General features: G+C 43.7%; 1 protein-coding gene across 1 annotated transcript in view; it reads right to left on the reverse strand.

Moving 5' to 3' along the window:
* The window catches only part of COL4A2 (collagen type IV alpha 2 chain), a 183,368-nt gene that overhangs the window by 136,178 nt on the left and 25,729 nt on the right, over positions 1 to 21,461 (reverse strand). The window contains exon 4 of the mRNA XM_079779586.1: positions 597 to 677. Coding sequence (XP_079635712.1) covers positions 597 to 677 — 81 coding nt within the window. The remainder of the gene's footprint in view (positions 1 to 596; positions 678 to 21,461) is intronic.

Consider the following 21,461-nt stretch of genomic DNA (forward strand, 5'->3'; position numbering starts at 1 on the left):
TTTAAAATCAGCAATGCCAAGACCCAATATCAGCTTTAATGGAAACGGAATGAGAGGCCAATCACTTTGCTTGACCATATTAGTTTAAACTCTACCAGGTGTTATGATAATAATTTGGGGTGACCTTTTTTTCTCTTACTATCTATGAAATGGGCTACATAAAGGACATTCAGAAAATGAGTAGAATAATTTAAACAGAATTGGTATGAGGTTGGTGCTCTCTAGTTTGAATATCTATTCTGCAGTATGAATGCAACCCTGTTTTCTCTATGTAATATTGTTATAAAACATATATTTATGTACAACATAGTAAGTATAAAAATAATTGCATTATACATATACATACACAGACATATGTATTCATAGCAATGAGTAAAAGAAAAGATGCTTAAAAAAGTTAGCATTATTCTCAATTTATTAAGGGAGTTGTATAAATTGATCCCAATTTGCATTATATTGTTTGTTCCAGTGGAGAAGAACATGTCTATATTATATTTCTTAGGAAAGTATACAACTGACTTAACCAGGCAATTTAAGGCACTCTCATTTGCAATGGGAATATAAAGAAGATAATAACATTTCTTGCAATGACTTACCCGCCCTCCTTTCTCAGGGTAGCACTGGCAGCCCCCACTGCAGTCTCTCCCTCCACAGGGCTCATCAAACTTCTTCACACCCTGCAAACATAAAACACAAAGCAAAGAGAAAGTTACGTAAAATACTCAACTATAATACATATCCTAATGCTACCTGTTGAGAGTACTTCTGATTCAAACAACTATCTATTCATTCACAACAAACAGACTTTAATTTTCAGAGCAGTTTTAGGTCCACAGCAAAAGGTACAGAGATTTCCCATATAACCCCTGCCCCACATGCACAGTTTTCCCCATTATCAACATTCCTCCCACCAGAGTGAGACATTTGTTAAAAATCTATGAACCTACAATGGCTTGTCATTATCATCCAAAGTCACAGTTTACATTAAGGGCACTCTTAGTATTGCCCACTCCATGGTCAATAAGCGTTTTTTCAGTGCCTACCAAGGGCCAGATGTCAAGCTAGATCCCGGGGCTGGAAAGCCAAGTAGAACATCCCCTGAACCCAGGGATCCCACGTGAAGTAAACCCATAAGGACGCTCTGTGTTAAGAGCTTTAGTATGAAGGAGAATCTCCAGGCATATGGAAAGCACCCTTCGTTCTGCCTGGAAATGTGAGGGATTCATCCTGGAGATGTTCAAGGTTAAAGTTAAATATGGCAGGGCAACGCTGGGCCCCCATCCCACAACACAGACCCTGGTGGACTAAAGGGAGGGGGGTTCTGAGGAGGAGGCAGAACTTGCAAACACACCGGATAGGATGACAAACCCTCACTTCCATCACATAGGTACCCTGACATCCGGGGTGATCCCCCTGCAGAGGAAAGCCCATTTTCTTCCCTTCACTCTGTGAGCAAGGCTCGTGGGCAGTAAGAGAGCTGGGGATTTGGGGGAAGTATTTATTTAGTCAGGTTGGGTGGCATAATGGAACTTTTAATCATACACTGAGCTATAAGTCTTTAATGAGTTGAGTGGATAATTTGAAAGAGTTCTCTAGCTGGACAATGCCAACCAGAATTAGGGGAAAGAGATGTTTTTTGCCCTTGATCTAGTTTTCAGGTAAAATATGGACTTGGAGACAGGACTATGTCTGAGCTCTCCATTTCAGACTCCGTTCACAGTACTACGTATTTTGAGCAGGAAATGACAATTGGGTTGGCCCTTTTCTCTCTCCTCTCTGGTCAGCCAAGCCCTGCCCTCCTCCTCCCCCTCTAACCTCCCCTCTACCCACCCCCCACCAAGGTGAGTTAGTCCAGCTGTTCACAGGAGAATCTGCTGTCTGGCTTCTCATCCTTGTCACCTTCACCTAGGCTGCCCATCAGCAGGCACTTATACTCAAGGGACCCTGGGCACAGTTAGCTTCTGGTGTGCACTGAGCCAAATGCTAATATGCAAGCAACACTCCCCAGACAACAGAACCCACTCCAACTTTAAACAGAACTTCATTTTACCACAGATCTTCCATTCTCTTCTGAATTAAGTCTCAATGACTAAACAGGATGGCCACGTAGGAACGCCCTCTGTAAGTTTTTCTATCTGTTTTTCATGCTAGCATCTTCCCTGTTCCTGGCACGGTACTGAATGTTCACATGGAAATGCTGATGTTTTACCTGGCTGCCTCTGTAACTCCTGCTAGCACGGCCCTCCTGAATGTTCAAACTCAGATGGGTACACAAGCAAACTCAGACTCGAAGCCATCTGGCCAGAGTTTACCTTACACCTCAATAACTACTCAGTGTTCTTCTTGTAGAGAGGTCTCATTGAAAGTTTCATTTTTTGTGTGTTTTAATTGTAATTCTTTACCTAATCTGATATCAGTCACTACTTTAAAGAATTAAAAAAATCTGAAAATTTCAGATCCTGCAAAGAAACCAGTACCTGGAAAGCCTTCTGAATCTCCTTTTGGTTATGTGGCCTGAGTGAGGCAATGAAAACAGCATGAGTTCCACAGCATAAGAGTAAACACACAGAGAATCCTTTCATGCCCTAAAAATAGGGTTCTAGGTATTTTCCAATTTTTATGACTTCAATGTTTATTTATGGGGGGGGGTTCATTTTGAAATTACATTATTTTGAGTATTTGGTTTTTATATTAGGTAAATCAAGCTCCATGCTGAGCCCCGGTTTTATGAACTACCCTTAGCACCAAAGAGAGAAGTCTATATGGACTGCCCTATTTACACTTTGTATTACATATGACTATGACATGAATAGGTATGTTGGCAGGTATCCCTGGTTCATGCAATAATCCACTTAGCAGTTTTTGGAAAGGGTAGGGGGACTCCTCAGTCTAATGGGTGAAGCATAAACTCATATTCTCCACCTGCTATTTTTAGTTTTGATTTTAAAGCCACTTGCCAAGTTCTTCTGTATAAATCAATGGTTAAAATGATTTTAATGGTTTCAAATTGATCCAACAGACTCTCTATTCTAGGCTTAGGCTATGTGCTGGATTTAGTTAGAGAAATGAGTTCTTCATAACCTGCTTGAAATTTAATAGTGCTTCTTTGCTTTTGGAACTGACTTGAAGGATCGATAACTCCCGGTCTCAACACTTTTTCAACTGTGTGTCAATGGCTCAGACACCCTGTCTCAGGAGGTGAGGAATAAATCGTCAAGAGGTAGCCCTCCGCCTTACAAGCCACAGACAATTTCTACCATAAAATTCTAGCCCCGTGTGTGTGTTGTTTGTGTGTATGGGTACGTGTCTGTGTGTGATGTAATGTGGGGTGTGTGTGTTTTCTCATCAGCATCTTACATATACTACAGAGGGGCTCTTATGAATTCCGAATCTACAAGAGCCCTAAGTATTGGAATGCCAGATCTCCGGATGAACAGAATTATTTACTTTACTAGGGCAGGGCATGTGTTCCAGACGTCTCTTAAAGACTGAACAAGTTTCAGACCTGAGCCTCTGCATTCCCCTGTTGGGACCTGGGCTCTGGAACAGTCTCAGGATATGAATGCTCTTCTGAGGACCTTGGATGAGGAGTGTGTGAACTGCTCTTTGGCATCCTATGCCTGTGTCCCAGCCCCCACCCCACTCCCAACAGAAGAATATTAAAAGCTCACAGCAACCACTGCCCATGTTCTAGGCCCTTTCATCTACCCTTGCTTTTATTACAACTCACAGACAAAGCATGATCTTTCTTGTCAATTCCTTAATAAAGATGACTAGTTTCCTCCTACCCTATATCCACCTCAAGGGTCTGCCTACCACCCTCAAAGGTGACAAGCTGGCCCTAGTCCAGATCTTTAACTCCAGGAAGGCATGCTCTCACCTGTATGGTCAGGCTCTCTCAGAAACATCAATTAAATCCTCCAATAGTTTCTCACTTCAAATCTGCATTCCCATTGGAGCACTGTGTAGAGCAACATTCCAAAACCATGCTTTCCCAAGGCCTCCTACAGATCAGTGAGGTCACCGTCTAGGCATCTAAGGAGATACAGTTCCCAGAGCAGGAGGCTCCCACAGACCCTGCTTAAGGTGTGGAGAGTGTCCACTGTCATGGACCACGCCCCAGCCTTTCAACTGAGCTGGCCCAAACTCTCCTCCTTGTTTCATCATGGGGCAGAAAAGGGCCCATGGTCCAATGAGACCAGTTATGCTGAAGATCTGTGAAAATTGGTAAAGGCTCCAACCCCCTGAAGAATGCTGGACTCTAACATGCACAAGTCCTATGGCCTCATATTCACACAGAAACTGCTCCCATGCAGCCTCTGGCACCACAAAGAAGCCTATGCCACATGCTCCCCAGCTTTGAGTGTTTAGGGGCACACTTTCCTTCAGCTCCACCAGGGAGAGATCACTTAACTCCCCCAGTTCCAAACTAATATGACAGCTGGAAGGGTCTTGAGGATAACTCATCCACTCTTCCACTTTGAAAATTCATTCATTCATTCATTCATTCATTCATTCATTCTTCACTGAATTTTTACTCAGGGTGATATGCTGTGCTGGGCCATGGATATTAAGTAGGGAATAGATCATGTAAACAAACTGACAAGAAAATTATGTAAACGAACAATGAAACCTACACAATTTAAATTGTGGTGAGTGCCATTAAAGTCATACCAGATAACCGACCAACAGGACTACCTTAGCCAGGATTCTTTCACTTGGGCTCCACTGTACTCCCTTCTTACGGGCCTGTTCACAAAGAAGGACCTCCCTGCTGCCTGACCTGAGGCCCTCGCTACTGCTACCAAGGGGAGAGTCAGAGAACCACTCGCCTCTAGGCCCAGGAAAGCAAGACCTCTGGATTATTATCATTAGGAAACCAGGAGCCTCTTGGACTGGAGTGAATTTGAACCCATTCTTCTTATAACCCTCAGGATGCCCTTACATAGCCCTATCCCCCAACTCCTGTCTCAGGACTCAACTTCAATCCACTGCCACTTCATAATCCAGGAAAAAGACAATCTACAGGTGCGGGACATCCTCAGTCCTCCTTGCTCAATTGAAGCCATCTCAATTGCTACCAAGATACGTGACCATTTCAAAATGTGGCTCTAACTTCCAAGCTATGGAAGGAGTTTGACTGGGGGGATTAATCATTAATTTCTTCAGCAAATGAATGTACATTCACTGAGGACCTGTAAGTGCTCCCATCTTGGCAGCTATCTGGTCACCCACCAACCTAAAGACTAGGCCCCACTGGTCTCACCTGCTCCTTCCAGAAAAAGTAGAGGAATTAAGAAAGTTGCAGACTTAGGGAAAGGGATGTTCATTTTGATATCGTTGTAAGCTTTTGACATCTCAGAAAGTACTATGGGACTGCTAGTAGTTTTGAAAAATAAATGTGAATTATAAGTTTTGGAAAATAAGATAGAAAGCAGCTTAGACATACGCAGCATAGTAGACTGGGAGTATCTCTGGGCTATGCCTGTAAAGATGAAGAACGGGTCATCCCTGAAACAATTAATATTGGCAAGGGAGAGTGGAGTGGAGAGAGCCGTGGACACTTAAGAAATGAGAAGGACTGAGAGTGCATGGTGAAGACAATGAACAAAGGGTTTGAGGGATATTTGCCTGAAAATAGTATCACCACTGAAATGGGAGAGGGGAGAAAGAGAGAAGGAAGGTTGATTGATTAGAGGCAGGGGCTCAGACACAACAGCAAAGAGGTAATCAATCAATCCATGCTTGAAACGCTGCTGTTCTGCATCTAGACCATTTAAACTCCCAGTGCAGTGTGTGGATGCAACATCAGCATTACCTGGGCACTCGTTAGAATTGCAGACCCCACCTCAGATTGATTGGATCAGAACCGGCTTTCTAACAGAATTTCCAGGTAAGCACCTTGAAGTGTGTAGAGCACTGCACTAGATTAATAGACTGGCGTTGTGAAGAGACGTTGTTCAGAGACAATGGGAGAGCAGCAAACCACTGAGCCATCTCCGTTAATGGAATAGAAAGCAGTAGTTCGTAAGAATTCAGTGTGTTCCATGCCTAAAACGGACTCAAGACATGTCTGTCCTAGACAAATGTCAGCCCCCAGGCTCCCCTTGACCCCTGCCACCTGTGGCATGTTTAGAGAAGCTCTGAGCACTCAGGACTCAGTTGCTGAGCTTCTAATCAATCAGAGTGCCAAAACATTTTTATCCTCTTGTCCTTATTCAAAACAGCCTTTTGAAGACTCTCCCTGCCCTGAGCTGGTAGCCAGCACTGCTATGCTATTAGAAAGTCTAGGAATTGGAAATGACTTAGATCCCTTAAGAGCCATTTGGCAATGTTAAGGCATAAGATACATTTTCTAGAAACCTTGGATCATATTCTACTCAAATGGAATGCACATGGTTTCCAGGGGCAACGTGGAGAGCTCTGAACAAGAGATTTCTTGGTTAGCGTTTTATAAGGGAATTCTTTGCTTTGGAGCTTTATCCGAATCTTGGCATCATTACATTTAGAAAGATTTAAAAAGACATCTATTAGCATGGGCATTCAGTCTGTCCTAATCATCCTAGATCAGTGGTCGGCTCGAGAGCCGCAGTTTGCTGCTCTGTTGACTAACGAGTTTGCCGACCACTGACCTAGATGCATGATCTAGATTCCTCGGTCAGGCTTTTGTCTCTGGTAGAACAGAAGTGATGGAATCTTTTAAGGAAAGCTGAGTTCTAGCTTCCTGAACCAGGAACCTATCCGAGTCTACAGAGAAATTCTTGCCTTGAGCCACTGGCTCTCTGGCTGCCAGCAGAGACTTTGCTCTGCCATCTATAAATGGAATTCAGTAAGAGGTCAGAGCAGAGAGATCAATAGTAACAGCTGCGAGATTAAGAGGACATCCGGTCCCACATGTTGCTGGCCCTGCCTCCTATTTGTGCAATCTATTGGCACCAGGAGAAGTGAGTATCATGCTGCTTTCGTTAGGGATCATTTCCTCCGCTGCCTGGTGAAAAGGGGTACTCCTCTGTAGGCATCTGGGGAGTGGCCCCATTTAAAAACACCGAGAAAACAGCTCATTGTCACTTCTCCCAATGGCAGATTTGTCCTCATATTTAGGACATTTAAAAATAAGTTTAAATAGCAAGTGGAATGCCAGAAAACAAAACACATAAAAGATTTAGACTCTTTAAGACTAGCTATTTCTATAACTACCAGCGTGAACCATCCATGTATATTAAAAGAACAAATCCATGGACATGTACCTAGCTTTCTGCAGATGTAAATATCATTTAAAGTTGATTATATATATATATATATATATATATATATATATATATATATATATATATATACACACACACACATATATACATATATATATGAAAAAATGCTTGCCATTGTTTTCAACTTACACATAAGAAGTACTAATCAAATTTATATGAACATGCAAGAACAAAACTCATTTGTCCTACAACAAAGAATATTTTGTCCTCCACATGTTCCAAGAAACTTCTTGTCCAAGAAAGTCTTTTCAAGCCAATATACCTCCAGCCAAAAAGAGCAAGTCTCTGTAGGGAATTTACAGATATTTTACCATTGGATTGCCCCCAGCATCCAACCCCAGCTTCCTGCACAGAAGGATATTGAATAACCCATTCTAACGGACATAAAAGACAAACATTTCTTATTGCAAAAAAGTAATCTTTCATATTTAAGGTAAAAAAAAAAGTATCTATACAAGTCTTTGTCTTTGTCGCAAGTCCAGTCAAGCAAGACTTTTTAGAATTATCCTTTTAATCCAAAAAGAGTTCAACAAAGAAGAAAGCCAGCTTGAGAACAAGTTTCCCAGTAAAATTCTATTAGTTTATCAAAACAGGAAATATAAGCCATTTCCGCACATGCAGCTTTAGAAATTAAGGAAATAATTCCAACATAGTATTAGCAAGACAGAGTATATGGCAGAGGAAATGCAGATCACAGCCACTCCACACAGAACAAAACCCTTCTTCCCAATAAATGGGGGTGGGAAATCCAGCCAATTCAGTTTCCTTTGTGTAATAGCATTTCAAGGACATCCAAAGTAAATGTGCTCACTCTAGATGGTCCTGAAATGGCCACATTTGTAGGCAGTGAAATAAGAGATGGACAAAAGTGCTCACCCATTTAAAGTGACCTACTCCAATGGACTGTTACTGAGTAACAACTAGTTCTAGTGCAGTTACATCTTGAGTTGCTGCCTGTTATCACGGGGCTAGGAGAAGGCAGGGGGAGAGGGGGACGTTGTGTTAGAAAGGATGACAGTCGTTCAAAAGAGAGATAATGACCTACAGAAGGTCTTTCTAGGATGATGGTCTTCATGTCCTCCAGGAGTTCTTTTGCTTTTGCCCAGGTGAATACCTGAGGGATAATATCACTCCTCCTTCTGGCTCACCTTTGCAGCAGACATAACCAGAAGGCATGGCATTGGGTGCTCTCACTTGAGTCATCAGCAATAAGCTACATGGTTTTTATACTTGAAGACTTACACGTTTTTACGAGCAATGACTAGCCAACAGTTCTCCACCCTCTCTTCTCAGGCAGCTCAAAGTCTTGGGGTGTTTTCTGAATAGATTTTGCTATTGACAAGAGTACCTATGATAGCCATCCTTTACTGCCAGGGCTTGGGTGTTGACAGGTAGGACTGACTAAAAGAACCCACAATTCAGGAATCTAACCAGATGGGGAAGGCTGTTGGCAGGCACAGAGAGTGCCGGTAGGCCAAAGGCCGAGCCAGAACACTTTCTCAAATTACATCATTTATGCTTATGACATATAAAGTAGGCTAAATGACAGACTGCATTCAAGTTGCTAAACTCCAGGATAAGGAAGGCCCCTAGCAGGGACTGTTAGTCTGTGAGGCTGGAAGGTAGGAATGAGGTAGATCAGGAGTCCTGATAGGGCAAAGGGCAGTCTTGACAGAGAAATGACCTCATTTTTCTGAACAGCAGTGCCCTCTGCACAAAAGGAGGATAGTGGACCTCTCCTAGGTCTGTTGCGAAGATTCAATGATGTGCTTCATCAAGTCTCCTGCACCATCCAAATCTTAATGGTCATTAGTAGTATCAGGTGCAGGCCTAACTCTCTGGCATGGACCCCCAGACACAGCAATGAGGGCTGAAACCCAGCCAAGGTTGTATGAGCCAATGCTTCCTGAGAAATTCCTTGCCCAGGGCTAGAAATGATCTCAGAGTGTGGGTGGGCCTGGTCCTGCAGGTGAAGACAAGTGGTCCATCTGGTTAGGAAAAGGGGGCTTGGCATTTTCTGTCACATCTCTGCTCTGGCCATTTTTTCATAGCTCACTCTCCTCCTCAAGGCCAAAAGCAGAATCCAAATATGTCTCCTCACTAGTGAGGAAGGCAGGGATGCTCCTGGACACTCTGGCATATGTAGGAGTTGGTGTAGGTTCTGACACTCTGAGTGCAGGTGATATAGGCTCTACCCAGAAGCATCCCTCCCTCCTTCCACAGTGCCCATTCAGTGTACTGATCTTTCACCTGAGATAGGCTGAGGTGTCATTGTTGCATTCCTTCATTAGGTGCTGGGTGGAGATTTAAAATTGCCTCATCTTGAGTCATCTAGTCTAGAAATTTGGAACCTATACAGTGAAGACCCAGGTACATGGGAGCGTGTGGCTGTAGTCAGGAATCAGGCAAGGCACAAATCAGTGATTGTATAGGCTGGGTGGGGGTCAGCTAGACAGTAAATCGACAGGCAGTCTTAAGAGTAGGCATACAGCCAAGTGAGCATGCCTTGAAATGTAGGCAATTTTGTGTTGGAGTATGAAATATCCTATCTGAAGTATGAATTGCCTCCATTTTAAGGTGTTTCTTCTTTGTAATCTAATGTCTAGCTCATTTGAGTTCTGGTATCCTTCTATTTCTAACTCCTGTTTAACTCCAGGGATCTATTCATTACCCCCACATATCCATTGCCTCTCATAATATCCATGGCAGCCACAGTGTCAGCGCCTAAGACATCTGAAGATTTATTTCCCTTGCAACTTAGATATGCTTATGCATCTAAGGCTGTTTTATTTAGAATTGGGTATTACCCACTTGATTCCAAAGATTGATCTTAAACCACTTCCTCCCTGGGATTTCCAAAGTCTTGAATTACAAATGAAACACAGCCACCAAAGTCTCAAGTGAGAACGAGTTCCTTTTCTTTTCAAACATTTTGAAACAGCTTGTTCAGCTCTCCACGAAAGACCCCCGTTACCAATCTGATCCCCCCTTTCCTGTCATGGCTTCTTGGCCACTGATGATATGGCTCATGTTGGCCTGGGTGCTGCCTTGTTCGACCAATGTCCTGGTGCAAGATCCTGGCTGGGGTGCCCTGACATGTTAGGGTCCTCCAGGGGAGGTGCTCTGATTGCTAAAGCCTCTCTTCTTGATGTCATGATGCAGTTGCCACACAGCATGCATAATTTGAAGCCAATATGCCCATCAGCTACCCTGTAGGAGTTGGTGTAACCAAATGTGCATGTGCATTCACACATACTCTCACACGTGCACACATACACAGAATGAGGTCAGATACTGGATGCTTCTATTTGAAATCATTTTAATACTGTCTTGCACTTCTTTAGTGGGTCTGTCAACAGATCAATTTCTGGAAGTCACCCTTCTCCATCCTCAATATAGACTGCCACTGATCATATTTTTATTAATTACTGATGCCCAGTACTTTAGTCTGTTCAGGCTGCTATATCAAATTGGCATAGACTGGGTGGCTTACACAGTGGCTTACAGCACAGTTTTATTTCTCACAGTTCTGGAGGCTTGGAAGTCCAGGATCAAGGCACTGGTAGATTCCAACCAGGAATCTGGTAGAAACTGGTAGAAACCAACAAGGTTTATGGGGAAAACCGTGTTATAGGCAGACCACTCAATACCTAGCAACTTGGTAATCAAGGTACTAATAAAATTAGTCAAAACACCAGTAAAAATCATGGCACAGTTGAATAGATATGTAAAATTCCCAATAAGTAAAAAACACTACAGTAAATATAGTGTTTTATTTTAAAGAACAGTGAAGGAAGCAATTTAATAGAAAGGGATGTAAAGAAGTATTAAGACTGCTAAGTTGCAGAGAACAAGGGACATATGGCCAAACATTGGGAACAATCATGCAATCAGCACTTCTAGGGAGACATGTGGACTAACTGAGTCAAGAGAAAGAGGTTGAGGACTCGGGCATCTGGATCAGAGTTAAATTCTTCAACAGTGTGCTGTGTTCACTGTGCTAATCTATTAGCTTTCAGCTGCCCTGTTACCTGGTGTGCAAACAACACGCTGGGGAAAACATCATGCATGAGCTAACATGACTTCCATTTTATACTGACATCATCCTTCTGTTGATCAGTAATGATTTATCAGCATACCTGAGTTAGAGAAAATGCACCTTGGCAAAGCAGACTCCACTTCAATACTCTCTTACCCGCTACACAGTCGTGTCAATGTTCTCACCAAATAAATAATAAGATTGGCCACATCATTTTTGGTGGAGGTTATTGTCATTCAGTCATTTTTATAGCCTGAGGGACCTTGTTCCGTCTCAGTGTGGTGAAAAATAATCCATCAGGAGCCTTCAACTTTCGTTCAAGAGGCCACCCATATAATTATAACATTCTGTCTTACAGTGCACAGACAGCAAAGAGCTTCATGTTATATTTAGAATAAATGCCCTTAAATACTTATGAGCCATTCTGTTTATGCCCTGTTCAGCTAGTGAGAGACAGTCTACTAAGACATCAGTTAGTATAGGCATTACCTCACACATTACCTACACTGAATTTTATTTATTTATGCAGCATGTCAGTTTTTGGGATTCTCTGGCAATGAATAAAAATGTGCATGTTGTTAGTGTTGGCATGTGAGCCTGAGTGAATATTTAACATTGTTCATTGTAAGAAACAAAGTAGATACGTCCCTTGAAGCTATTTATTCCAGAAATGCACGTTCAGTTTAAGAGCTTTGTCCCAAACCCTCCCCCTATGCTAAATTTGGGGGGGAAATCCCAAAAGAATGAAATGAAAGAGACTTAGCAATACTTTTTCATAATACAATAAGGTTTCTGTTCTGGTTTGGTAGGGGCTGGTCCAGGCAAGGCAGGTATTGGTTTGTGTTGGCATGCAAGGATACCAGCAGTTGCCTGGGCAGGCTTGGGTCTAGATACAAATAGCTTCATCTCTGCAAACTTGACGGTAACCTGAATCAAAGTGGGATTCCAGGGCCGGTGGGAGTCCATACTAAAACCACAGCCACTTTACATACCTGTTGGCCTGGCTTCTGGGGTAGAATTTCTGAATTTCTGCCTTGCTCCTTCTCTGATACATACCTAGCCAAGTTCGTCATACCTGGCAGCTTTTAGAAGGTATCTATGCATGCCTTTGCATACTAGCGGTGACTGAGGATTCCTCTGCCAGCAGCGGACCAGTTTTCTCTTTGTATTGGAAGAAAGGTGTCTGAATAAAATCTACTCTAAGTCACAGCAGAAGCATATTTCTGGGGCCAGAAGCTCCATCTCAGAGTCCTGATCAGTGTGGGCAGCTCTCAATTATTTACGTCTAGATTATCCACTTGGATATTCCACAAGTGAATTTTCAATCCCAAGCATCTCTTTGCTCCCCAGCAGGCTGTTGGCTTTTAATTCTCATGGTTTTGTGCTGCACACTCAGGGACTACAGGCATCAGCAGCTGCAATATTAACCTACCAAATTCTACACTTCTTTCTGGACGAGGTTCAGATCAAGTGTTGGAGCTGACTTCCATTGATAGGGCTAATTCAGAATTAGCATGTGCACATTTTTTAGGATTAGGAGCCAATGTTGTCATACTCTCATATACATTTAGTTTTTATGCTGAACCTGGGGAGTTTGCAGGAAGATCGGCCTCCAGGTTGTCATGATGCTGTGCCCAGGGCTTTAGGCAGGTGTGCACTTCCCCACTGTGACGTGCATGGTTTGCTCTCCATGGTGCCATGTTTGGAGAAGGGTGCGTGGGCTCCAGGGCTGGTGCCACAGTGCTGTGGCCTTGCAAATCATCCTTATGCTTTGTTTCCTCCAGCCTCCTTATCTGCCAATTGGGTAGAATCTACCATTCGTACCTTGCGGGGTTGCTGTTAGGAGGAAATTAAATACACCCATGGGATGAGCTTGGTACAGTGCCCGGCCCATGGCCGAAAGGGTTTGCTGTTCACGTTCTTAACTTTTGCTTTGTTTCACCCACTAAGGGCAGATGCCTATCTATTTCCACACTCAGAGCTCCGATTCAGTGACCCAGCAAGTGTCAACATTTTCACTCTTTAGCAAGATCGTTGTTTATGGACACATCTGAATGTTTTAACATGTGATCATGGAGCAGATATATAAGGCTGAATCTAAAGCTTACGGAATTAACCTTGGCAAGGTGATACTTTTAAGTTCCATGTATTATCAATTTCTCGGAGTTAAGATTTTGAGAGGGAAAATTTAGTATGCTAATTTTAGTATGAAATTCACCTTTAATACTGGAATTATTTCTTTCCTTTTAAGTCAGAGAATAGCTGGCATCGGCACAATTTAAGCAGTTCATCTACACTGAATGTTGTGCCCACAGTCAACCGATAAGTTAAGGCCACTTGGGTCACAAACCCAAGACCTCCTGTTCTCTTTCCGTCACTCTGAGCCTAAGATAAAAATTCCTGAACGTTGTCTGAGCAACAAGGCTTGTAATTCCCCTTATGTATCAAAAGTGCTCTTATCATATTACAAACAACTAACATGCTGAGATTATAAACATGCAAAAGAGTGGACTTCCTTAAGTATTTTCAGTGATGTCATCTGGCCCTTCTTTCATATCCGTTTTTTATTATGCTCCTGTCCTTTCAAAACAGAGCTTGTGCCACAGAACAACAAAAGCCAGGAAGTGTCGGTGCTATGGCAATAAGACGGACCTGGAAACGAGAAGACTGATAAGGCACAAATCTTTCCAGATGGAGGAGGAAGAAATCTGGACTGACACTGCAGTCGGGTCTGGTGTGGTTAAACCTGTAATCCATTACCCAAATCGAAAACTCTTGCTCTGTTACTTGGCAAGTGAATTATGTTATTTGCATCAACAGATAGACACTCCTCCCCTAAATGTCTTCTAGAAAACATACTTTGAGTCATAAGTGCGAAGTACCAGGATCTAGAGGCACACAGTCCGGCCCCTTGCCCTTGAGAGGTTGTAAGTTCATCAGTCCTTACAATAAATACTTAACAACACAATACATAAGATTATGTGCAAAGGAGTATGTGGGCACAAATCGGAAAGTAATTCTTACATGAATTACTATGTTTTAACTTGAGTTTTGATAGCTTATCTGCATTGGTTGAGTGAACTTGCCTTACTGATTTAAAACATACTTCCAGTCCTTTCTGTGTGCCAATATGGACTGTGCATCTAATCTGATGTTCTTTGGAGTTAGTGTCATGTTCACCCTCATGTAACTAGGAACTTGAGCAGACAGATTTCCCGACTACAGATGGAAAAGGAGGAGGAAGCAGTGAATGCGGCGCTTTGGGGAGTGAGCGAGGAGAAAGCAGGGGCGTGGAGAGGTGCTGGTTTGACAGTCTAAGGTTGAGGAGCATGTGAGCACGGGCCCTCCATGATTTGGTGGCTTAGACATATCCTTAAATAGGAGTCTGTTTCTAAGGCAATGCTTGCCATTGTTTCCCTCTTGACAGACACGTGTAAAGTAGAGCAGTCATACTCCTTTCCTGAAGTCCTCATGATTCAGAGCTTCCCTGAGCACCACCCTTGGGAGGAAACTCCTGTCAGGAACTACAGCTATACCGTAAATAGTCAAGCCCTGCCGCGGAGGCCAGCATTTCTTCCTACTAGTCCAGTGAAGTATTTGCCTTTAATAGACAATACTCCTCTCCTTGGTAGCAACCCATAAATTCCCCAACAGAGTCAGAAAGGGATGCAGTCCTTTGTAGTCCCAGTCAGGGGTGCCCCTAAGGTCACTCAGCAGAAAAACAGCAGGAAGAAAGCCTGCAGACAATAAAGGGTTGTGCAGATACCTGCCAGGCTGGAGCAACCCAGAAGCTGGAGTTTGCTTTGAGACCACTTCACCATCACTTGGAGGCACTTTTAAATATTCTCTGTCCATTTACAATTCTTTGTACTTCAAAATGTTTCCATGAATTACATGCTCTGCTTTCTCCTAGAATTGGCTTGTAGGGCTGGACTTTGGGGCTTCCGGACTAGGTGGACCACCCTTCAGAAGATGCTGCCCAAGGAACTCAGACATTATGCCAAAATCAGGGTCAGTGGGAGGAGCCATCCTGAGCTTTTGCTAACTGAGTCATAGCACCCAATATTTTCTTTTTGCATGCTACTATCTCCAAGTATTCTTGTCCTCTCCCCTTTATCCTTTTTCTTTTACAACTTTAGAATAAAAAGTGTTTGGAAAGGGTTGATGTGCTGGATTTAGAAGTCAATTTATATGAGGCTTGCTGGTTGATGTGTGGCTGTACACAATTATATCCTTAGGCTGGGCTGCCCATGGCATTGGGTTACCACTGGACCAGAGGTTCTCAGACCTTAAACCACAGAGCCCATTTATTCTCTGCTCCCCCTTTTCACCTAGCCTCAAGGACTCAAGCCATGCTTATGGCATCATAAACAGCCAGATGAACCTTCTTCCATTCAGCAAAAATAGCGTTAGTGTTGTACACCGACTCCGTAGAGTTTCCACAAAAGCAAAGAGATCTGATGTTCTCTTAGCTTATACAGCTTCATCATGTTCCATATCTGGGATGCTTTTGAAATGCTACAGATTATCATTCCAAGGGCTAGTCCAGCTAAGCAATGCTGAGAAGCTAAAACTGAAGTCCACTTTGTTTCCTTCAGTGAACTTTTCTTCCATCAAGTCTACTGACTATCTGTTGTAGCACCCATGCACTGCACATGCCAAGCTAAAACATGAGATTTATGCACAAGACCCCCTGCTTTTTCTTAATGAGAACCTACTTTTGACTTTATTTATCTATTTTTTTAAGTCTTAGACTTATAGCTGAAGAGCATGTGGTATTGGTGAAGGCTGAAGGTTGACAAGCAACCCTCAAGTAAGGTCTGGAAGATGTTAACGGGTTTAAGACAGACCTAGCCAGGCTTCAGATGCATGAGAATCCCATCTCTATCCCCATTTCTCACGCGGACATTGGGTGCTATGGAGACTCCAGATAACTCCCCCCAAATTAAATACTGATATGCCAAGCCCCAGAGCACTCGAATACATTTTGATTCCCTCGTCTCTCTGGAAGTTCATTTCACACATGGTGGTGATAACAGGCTGCCACTCCCACACCCTCTGTCAGGATTGAATTTGGTCCTCTTTTCCATAAACAACAATCTTCTCCATAACAGTAGGAAAAAAAGTCTCAATTCTCTGACCCACTGCAAAACAAGTAACTGAACATCCAGTGAGCTCCATCTCTGCTCTGACAAGATAGCAACATGAAAACAGGTGTAAAATAATTAGCCCCATGGTCTCTACAAGCGATGCTGGGAGCAGTGCGGCCGCCCCTAGCCTGCGGTAAAACTGGCAGTCACGCTGCCAACCACAAGCCACTGATGAGCCTCCAAAAGCACCATTTTCTTCCTTTTATGGGGCACACACTCTCCCAAAAATTATCCTGAAGACATTTAAGAGAACAAAACAAAAAACTTAGCTTCTTATTAAACACATGCCATGACCTCCCAGCTAGAGCGCGGCAGCCAGGAGCACTGCGCCAGCCGGGCCAAACATGGGGCTGGGCCGGGGAGGGCCGCCAGGCGCTTATTAGCTGTGGTCTTCAGGGGACAGCAAACACAAGGCTTTCTTCCTCTTGCAGAAGTCAGGCTAGAGATTCAGAAAAACAAATCACTCCTTTCTGAACTAGAAAAGTGCACGGCTTTCCTTGGCTACTCTGCACTTTCCCCCTTAATCTTTCAGATAAGGCGGCCCCTGGGCCCAGGTTGAGCTTCTTAGAAGAGGCCTGCTGCTTTCGTGTTCCCTCCTGGTCTGGAAGGCTCAGGGGGTCCTCTTCGGGGGAAGCGTTTCACCAAATCACGCCACCTTTTCCGTATCCATCCCCCGAACGCAAGAATATCCGCCTCATGTCTCAGTAACTGTGCCCTTAATAACTCATTTTCTGTCCCTTCCTCCCTTCCTCCCTCCCTCCCCCCCTCCCCCTAACATTTGTTTTCCATTTCACTCTTGCCCCTTTTACCAGCTCTCGGTAACAGGTCCCCATTGCCCCTTCCTCCGAGTCTCAGCTTCAGCTCCTCCAATGGACTAACCTTCTTTCCTTCATGTCTGAATAGTCTTTCCTCCCGTACATGACAAAAGATACTTTTTCTCTAATTATTAGAATCAACTAGTGAAATGTTTATAGACTATAAAATGCATATAAAGTTGACTCAGTAAGCATTCATGAAAAGGTCTAACTTAAAAACCATCCTAGGATATAATCTAGTAATAAACAGCCCCTAGAGTGGCAGAGGGCCTGTTGGGGAAGTGTTTGCTGGTGGTTCTAGAGCACTATAAAATCATGCTGCCAGCCTCATTAACCAGAATGCTAACTTCAAGCTGTTGGTATCATGCTGCTTACAATCACAGCATTTTCATGGAGTGGGCTATGTTTAATCTTCACAAGGACCAATGGTATATTTTTTAACAGTTAAAGTGCTGGCTGTCCTGAAAAATGTCTTGGGGACACAGGCACACACAACAAAGCACCCAACAAAAAGCTTTCTGGAACACGACCTTTTCCAATTCTCACAAACACCAGCATTGGTGCTGGAGGGCCTCTGTGGTCAGCCACACAAAGTAGGAGCTTTAAGACCACTAGCGTGAGGCTAATGGGGAATGTGGACGCCCAAGCCTTCAAAAGCACAGGAACTTGACTCGGGGCCACGCTGAGAGAATTCTAAGGCAACCCTCCCGGACCTGCTGTACACGGGTTTCCCTTCTGACCTCTGATCCAATTCCTCTTCTGCTTCTGGTCCTGGCCCTCCAACCGGCTGTCCTCTTGGCTTGGGGCTGGTAATCAGCTCCTGGCCCTGGGCAGATGCAGCTGGACTGGGATTTGGGCCTGTCTGGCACTCTGGGCTTACTGCCCACCAGCTGTGGGCCCTCACTGGCTCTTTTTGTCTGGGAGAACCTGTTTTAAATCTTATGTTTATGATTCCAAATAGCAGAGCACACTCTTTCCATCAGATCGGTGGCTTTTGATTATTAGCATCATCTTGGGCGCTTCTGAAAATACCAATTCCCATGCTTCACCCCAGGACTACAGAATCAGAAGTCTAGGGCTACATTACCGTCACACTAGAAACCTAAGTATGTACATGGAGAGAGTGTATATTATATGTCCTATGTATACAAAATATTATAAGCATTGAATGTATGTCATATACATACACATATACACTGAGTGGCCAGATTATTATGATCTCTGAACGCATAATAATCTGGCTACTCAGTGTGTGTGTGTGTGTATACATATACATATACATATATATATATATATATATATATATATATATATATATGAGGCCTGGTGCATGAATTTGTGCATGGGTGGGGTCCGGCCAGCCTGGCCAGGGGGAGGGGACATGGGCGGTTGGCCAGCCTGCCTGCTGGTCGAACTCCTGGTTGAGGGGACAATTTGCATATTAGCCTTTTATTATATAGGATATACACTGAGTGGCCAGATTATTATGCGTTCAGAGATTATAATAATCTAGCCACTCAGTGTAAATAGGGTCTGCTTTCTCATTTTTTCCTCTCATTTCTCCTTGGCCCATTGAAATGTCACTGCTGACCAGGGCCAGTTCTCACAGCAGCATCTGGGAACCTGTGTTGTAACCCACAGGGGAACCAGTGTGCGTGTCTCATGAAAACACACAGGCACATAACTGTGCCCCCCAGGGAGTGAACGCTTCTGAGATATGCCAGCCCGTGGCCCGGGGCAGCCACTTGCCCGTAACTGCTCCCAGGGAATAGGAGACGGACTGCCCTCGAGTGAGGCTTCCAAATATCTTTGCGTGCCGAGACACTCAGAAGTTTCAGGAAGGCAGTGCTCAGGGTTGAGGCTCTGTGTATAAAATATTCAAACATCCTCTGGAAGGAAGCTCCCAGACAAGCTGCTTGCAGATGCAATGTTCCCAGTGACATCCAGGCCCTGCCTCGCATATTCCCCCAGCAAAACCTGACAGATAAAAAGGGACTCATATCCCCAGTAAAAGGACCAAGGGTCTGGTTAATCCTTTTCTCCACCACAGTGTTTTGTAGACAAAACGAGGGCCAATCGGCCAGTTAGTTGTAGGGCTCAGAAATCAAGCCCAGGCACAGCCCTGGGCCGGACCCAGGAGGCCCTCAACCAGTGGCGGCTACTGTTAGCCCAGCTTCCCCCGCGGCCCTCCAACATGCATTTTGTTTTAAGGATCCTATAAAAACCTACTGTTCAACTTCATGTTGATATTCACTCCCCATTTTTTCCTGAATCCATCTATTCATGAATAGTAGCATTATATTCAACTTTGCAAGTGGAGCGCCATTATAATTCCCTGCGTGTTCATAAAAGATTGGTTATGCTTGAGACATACAATCAGACATATTATCAAAGAGAGTCATTAGAATATTTTCCAGGAAAAGAGGAAACAGTCAACTTTTAATTCTCTTATATCAACGTGCCAGAGTAGTGGAGAAAATAATTTGATAGCTGGAGACCAAAATAAAAAAAAAAAAAGGTTTTTTTTATGTTTTGTTTTTAAACTCTTGGAATACACATACACACAGATGCAGACTTTTCTAATTTTTATTTTCACATATATCCGCTGTAGTTTAGAAGCATCTGAGTGTCAGATTGGGATGAAATGCATTGTGAACAGAAGTTAAAAATATCCTTAACTTTTGCAAGGCACAATGTAAGTGGGCACAAGGAAAGGGACAGACAGATGGACAGTCCAAGTCCCTTGTTCCTGGGCTCATTAGCCTCCTCCCCCCTCAGTGGAGGACTGGTCTGATGAATAGGCTGAACCTGCCTGAGGAGGGTGAAGAGGCCCAGCTCTGGGCAGAGGGCACTTTAGCATCTTTCCTCTGGTCCTCTCTCTTGTGCTTCTTTCTACATCATTGATATTACACTTGATGTTACATTCTGCATCCTCATTTTTCTTAACATTAAACATTCCCCCATACTACTAAAACCTCTTCATAAACAAAACATATATTACAGTGCTGACTGAATAATACTTCTTCTAAAGTGATGCACTGTAATCTCCATTGTCACAATATTCTGCATGGATGTTCCCCCCAAGTTTCCCAGATTACAAATCTACACTGCAGGGAATAAACCTGTTTAGCTAATAAACATCTCAAGAGAGTGTGCTGTGACCGTGATGGGTACAAAGGAAATGAAATGCTCCCCAGCTTGAGAATGGAAGCCTGCTCCCAAGTGTGAAACCTGGATTTCACTCAAACTGAAAAGGTGCATGAACACACTCCAAAGGATGCAGTCATGAACCCACTTACCTACACAGGTGGTTATTTGTGGTCTAAAGAAAGAGGACATAATGCAAGCATGTTCAGACGTGCACATGGCAATGATACGCAAAGGGTTCAATGCATACCATGCCTGGTGTGCCTGACAAAGACTTGCTTTGAAAGCTAGGTCACTCTTGCTGAATGTCCAAGTCAGGAGTATGGCTCTTGACTGACTCCCAAGAAAGTCTGGTTTACAGGCCAACCTAATTGCATATACTACTCAGCTCCCAAAAGAGGCAGTAACTATGCATTTACGTCCGAAGCACTTATTAACCTGGTCCTCTATTTCAGGCAGTGGACTAGGCACATTGGGGGTACATACTCAATAAGCCACATTGCCACACTCTGAAAGCTAGCCTGTAATTTCAAGTTCAGATGCAAGAGAGCGGTGAGGTGGAGTAAGCGTGGGTGTCAGGCTGCTCAGGCTGTGTCTGGCCCCACCCACTCACTTAACTCTTCGACCTTAGTTTCCTCATTTGTAAAATGAGGGTCATAGTAGTTCTTACCTCAAAGACTCACCATGGAGATAACTTGAAGTAATGTGTGTAAAGTACTTAGCCTAGGGTCTAGCTCTGATAAGACCTCCATGGCATTATGTCTTGTAACTATAAATATACAGCAAAGCAGATGTGACTGCTTAAGGGCCTTGGTAAAAGGAGAGAAAACTGACAAGGGAATTCAGACATTGTCCCAGTGGGAAATGCAGCAAGGCATCGCGGATGGTGCCACATGAGTAAGGCTTTACTGACAGGCAGGAATCCTACAGGCAGGAGACATTTAGACACAGAAGGGGTCATCAACAGTTGGCAGGAAAGCACCAAGGACCAGGGAGCAGCTCACTCCAGTTTGCTGGAGTGTGCACGCCTACCAGGGAGCAG

The sequence above is a fragment of the Cnephaeus nilssonii genome (assembly GCF_951640355.1).
Source record: "Cnephaeus nilssonii genome assembly, chromosome: 8".
Lineage (NCBI taxonomy): Eukaryota > Metazoa > Chordata > Mammalia > Chiroptera > Vespertilionidae > Cnephaeus > Cnephaeus nilssonii.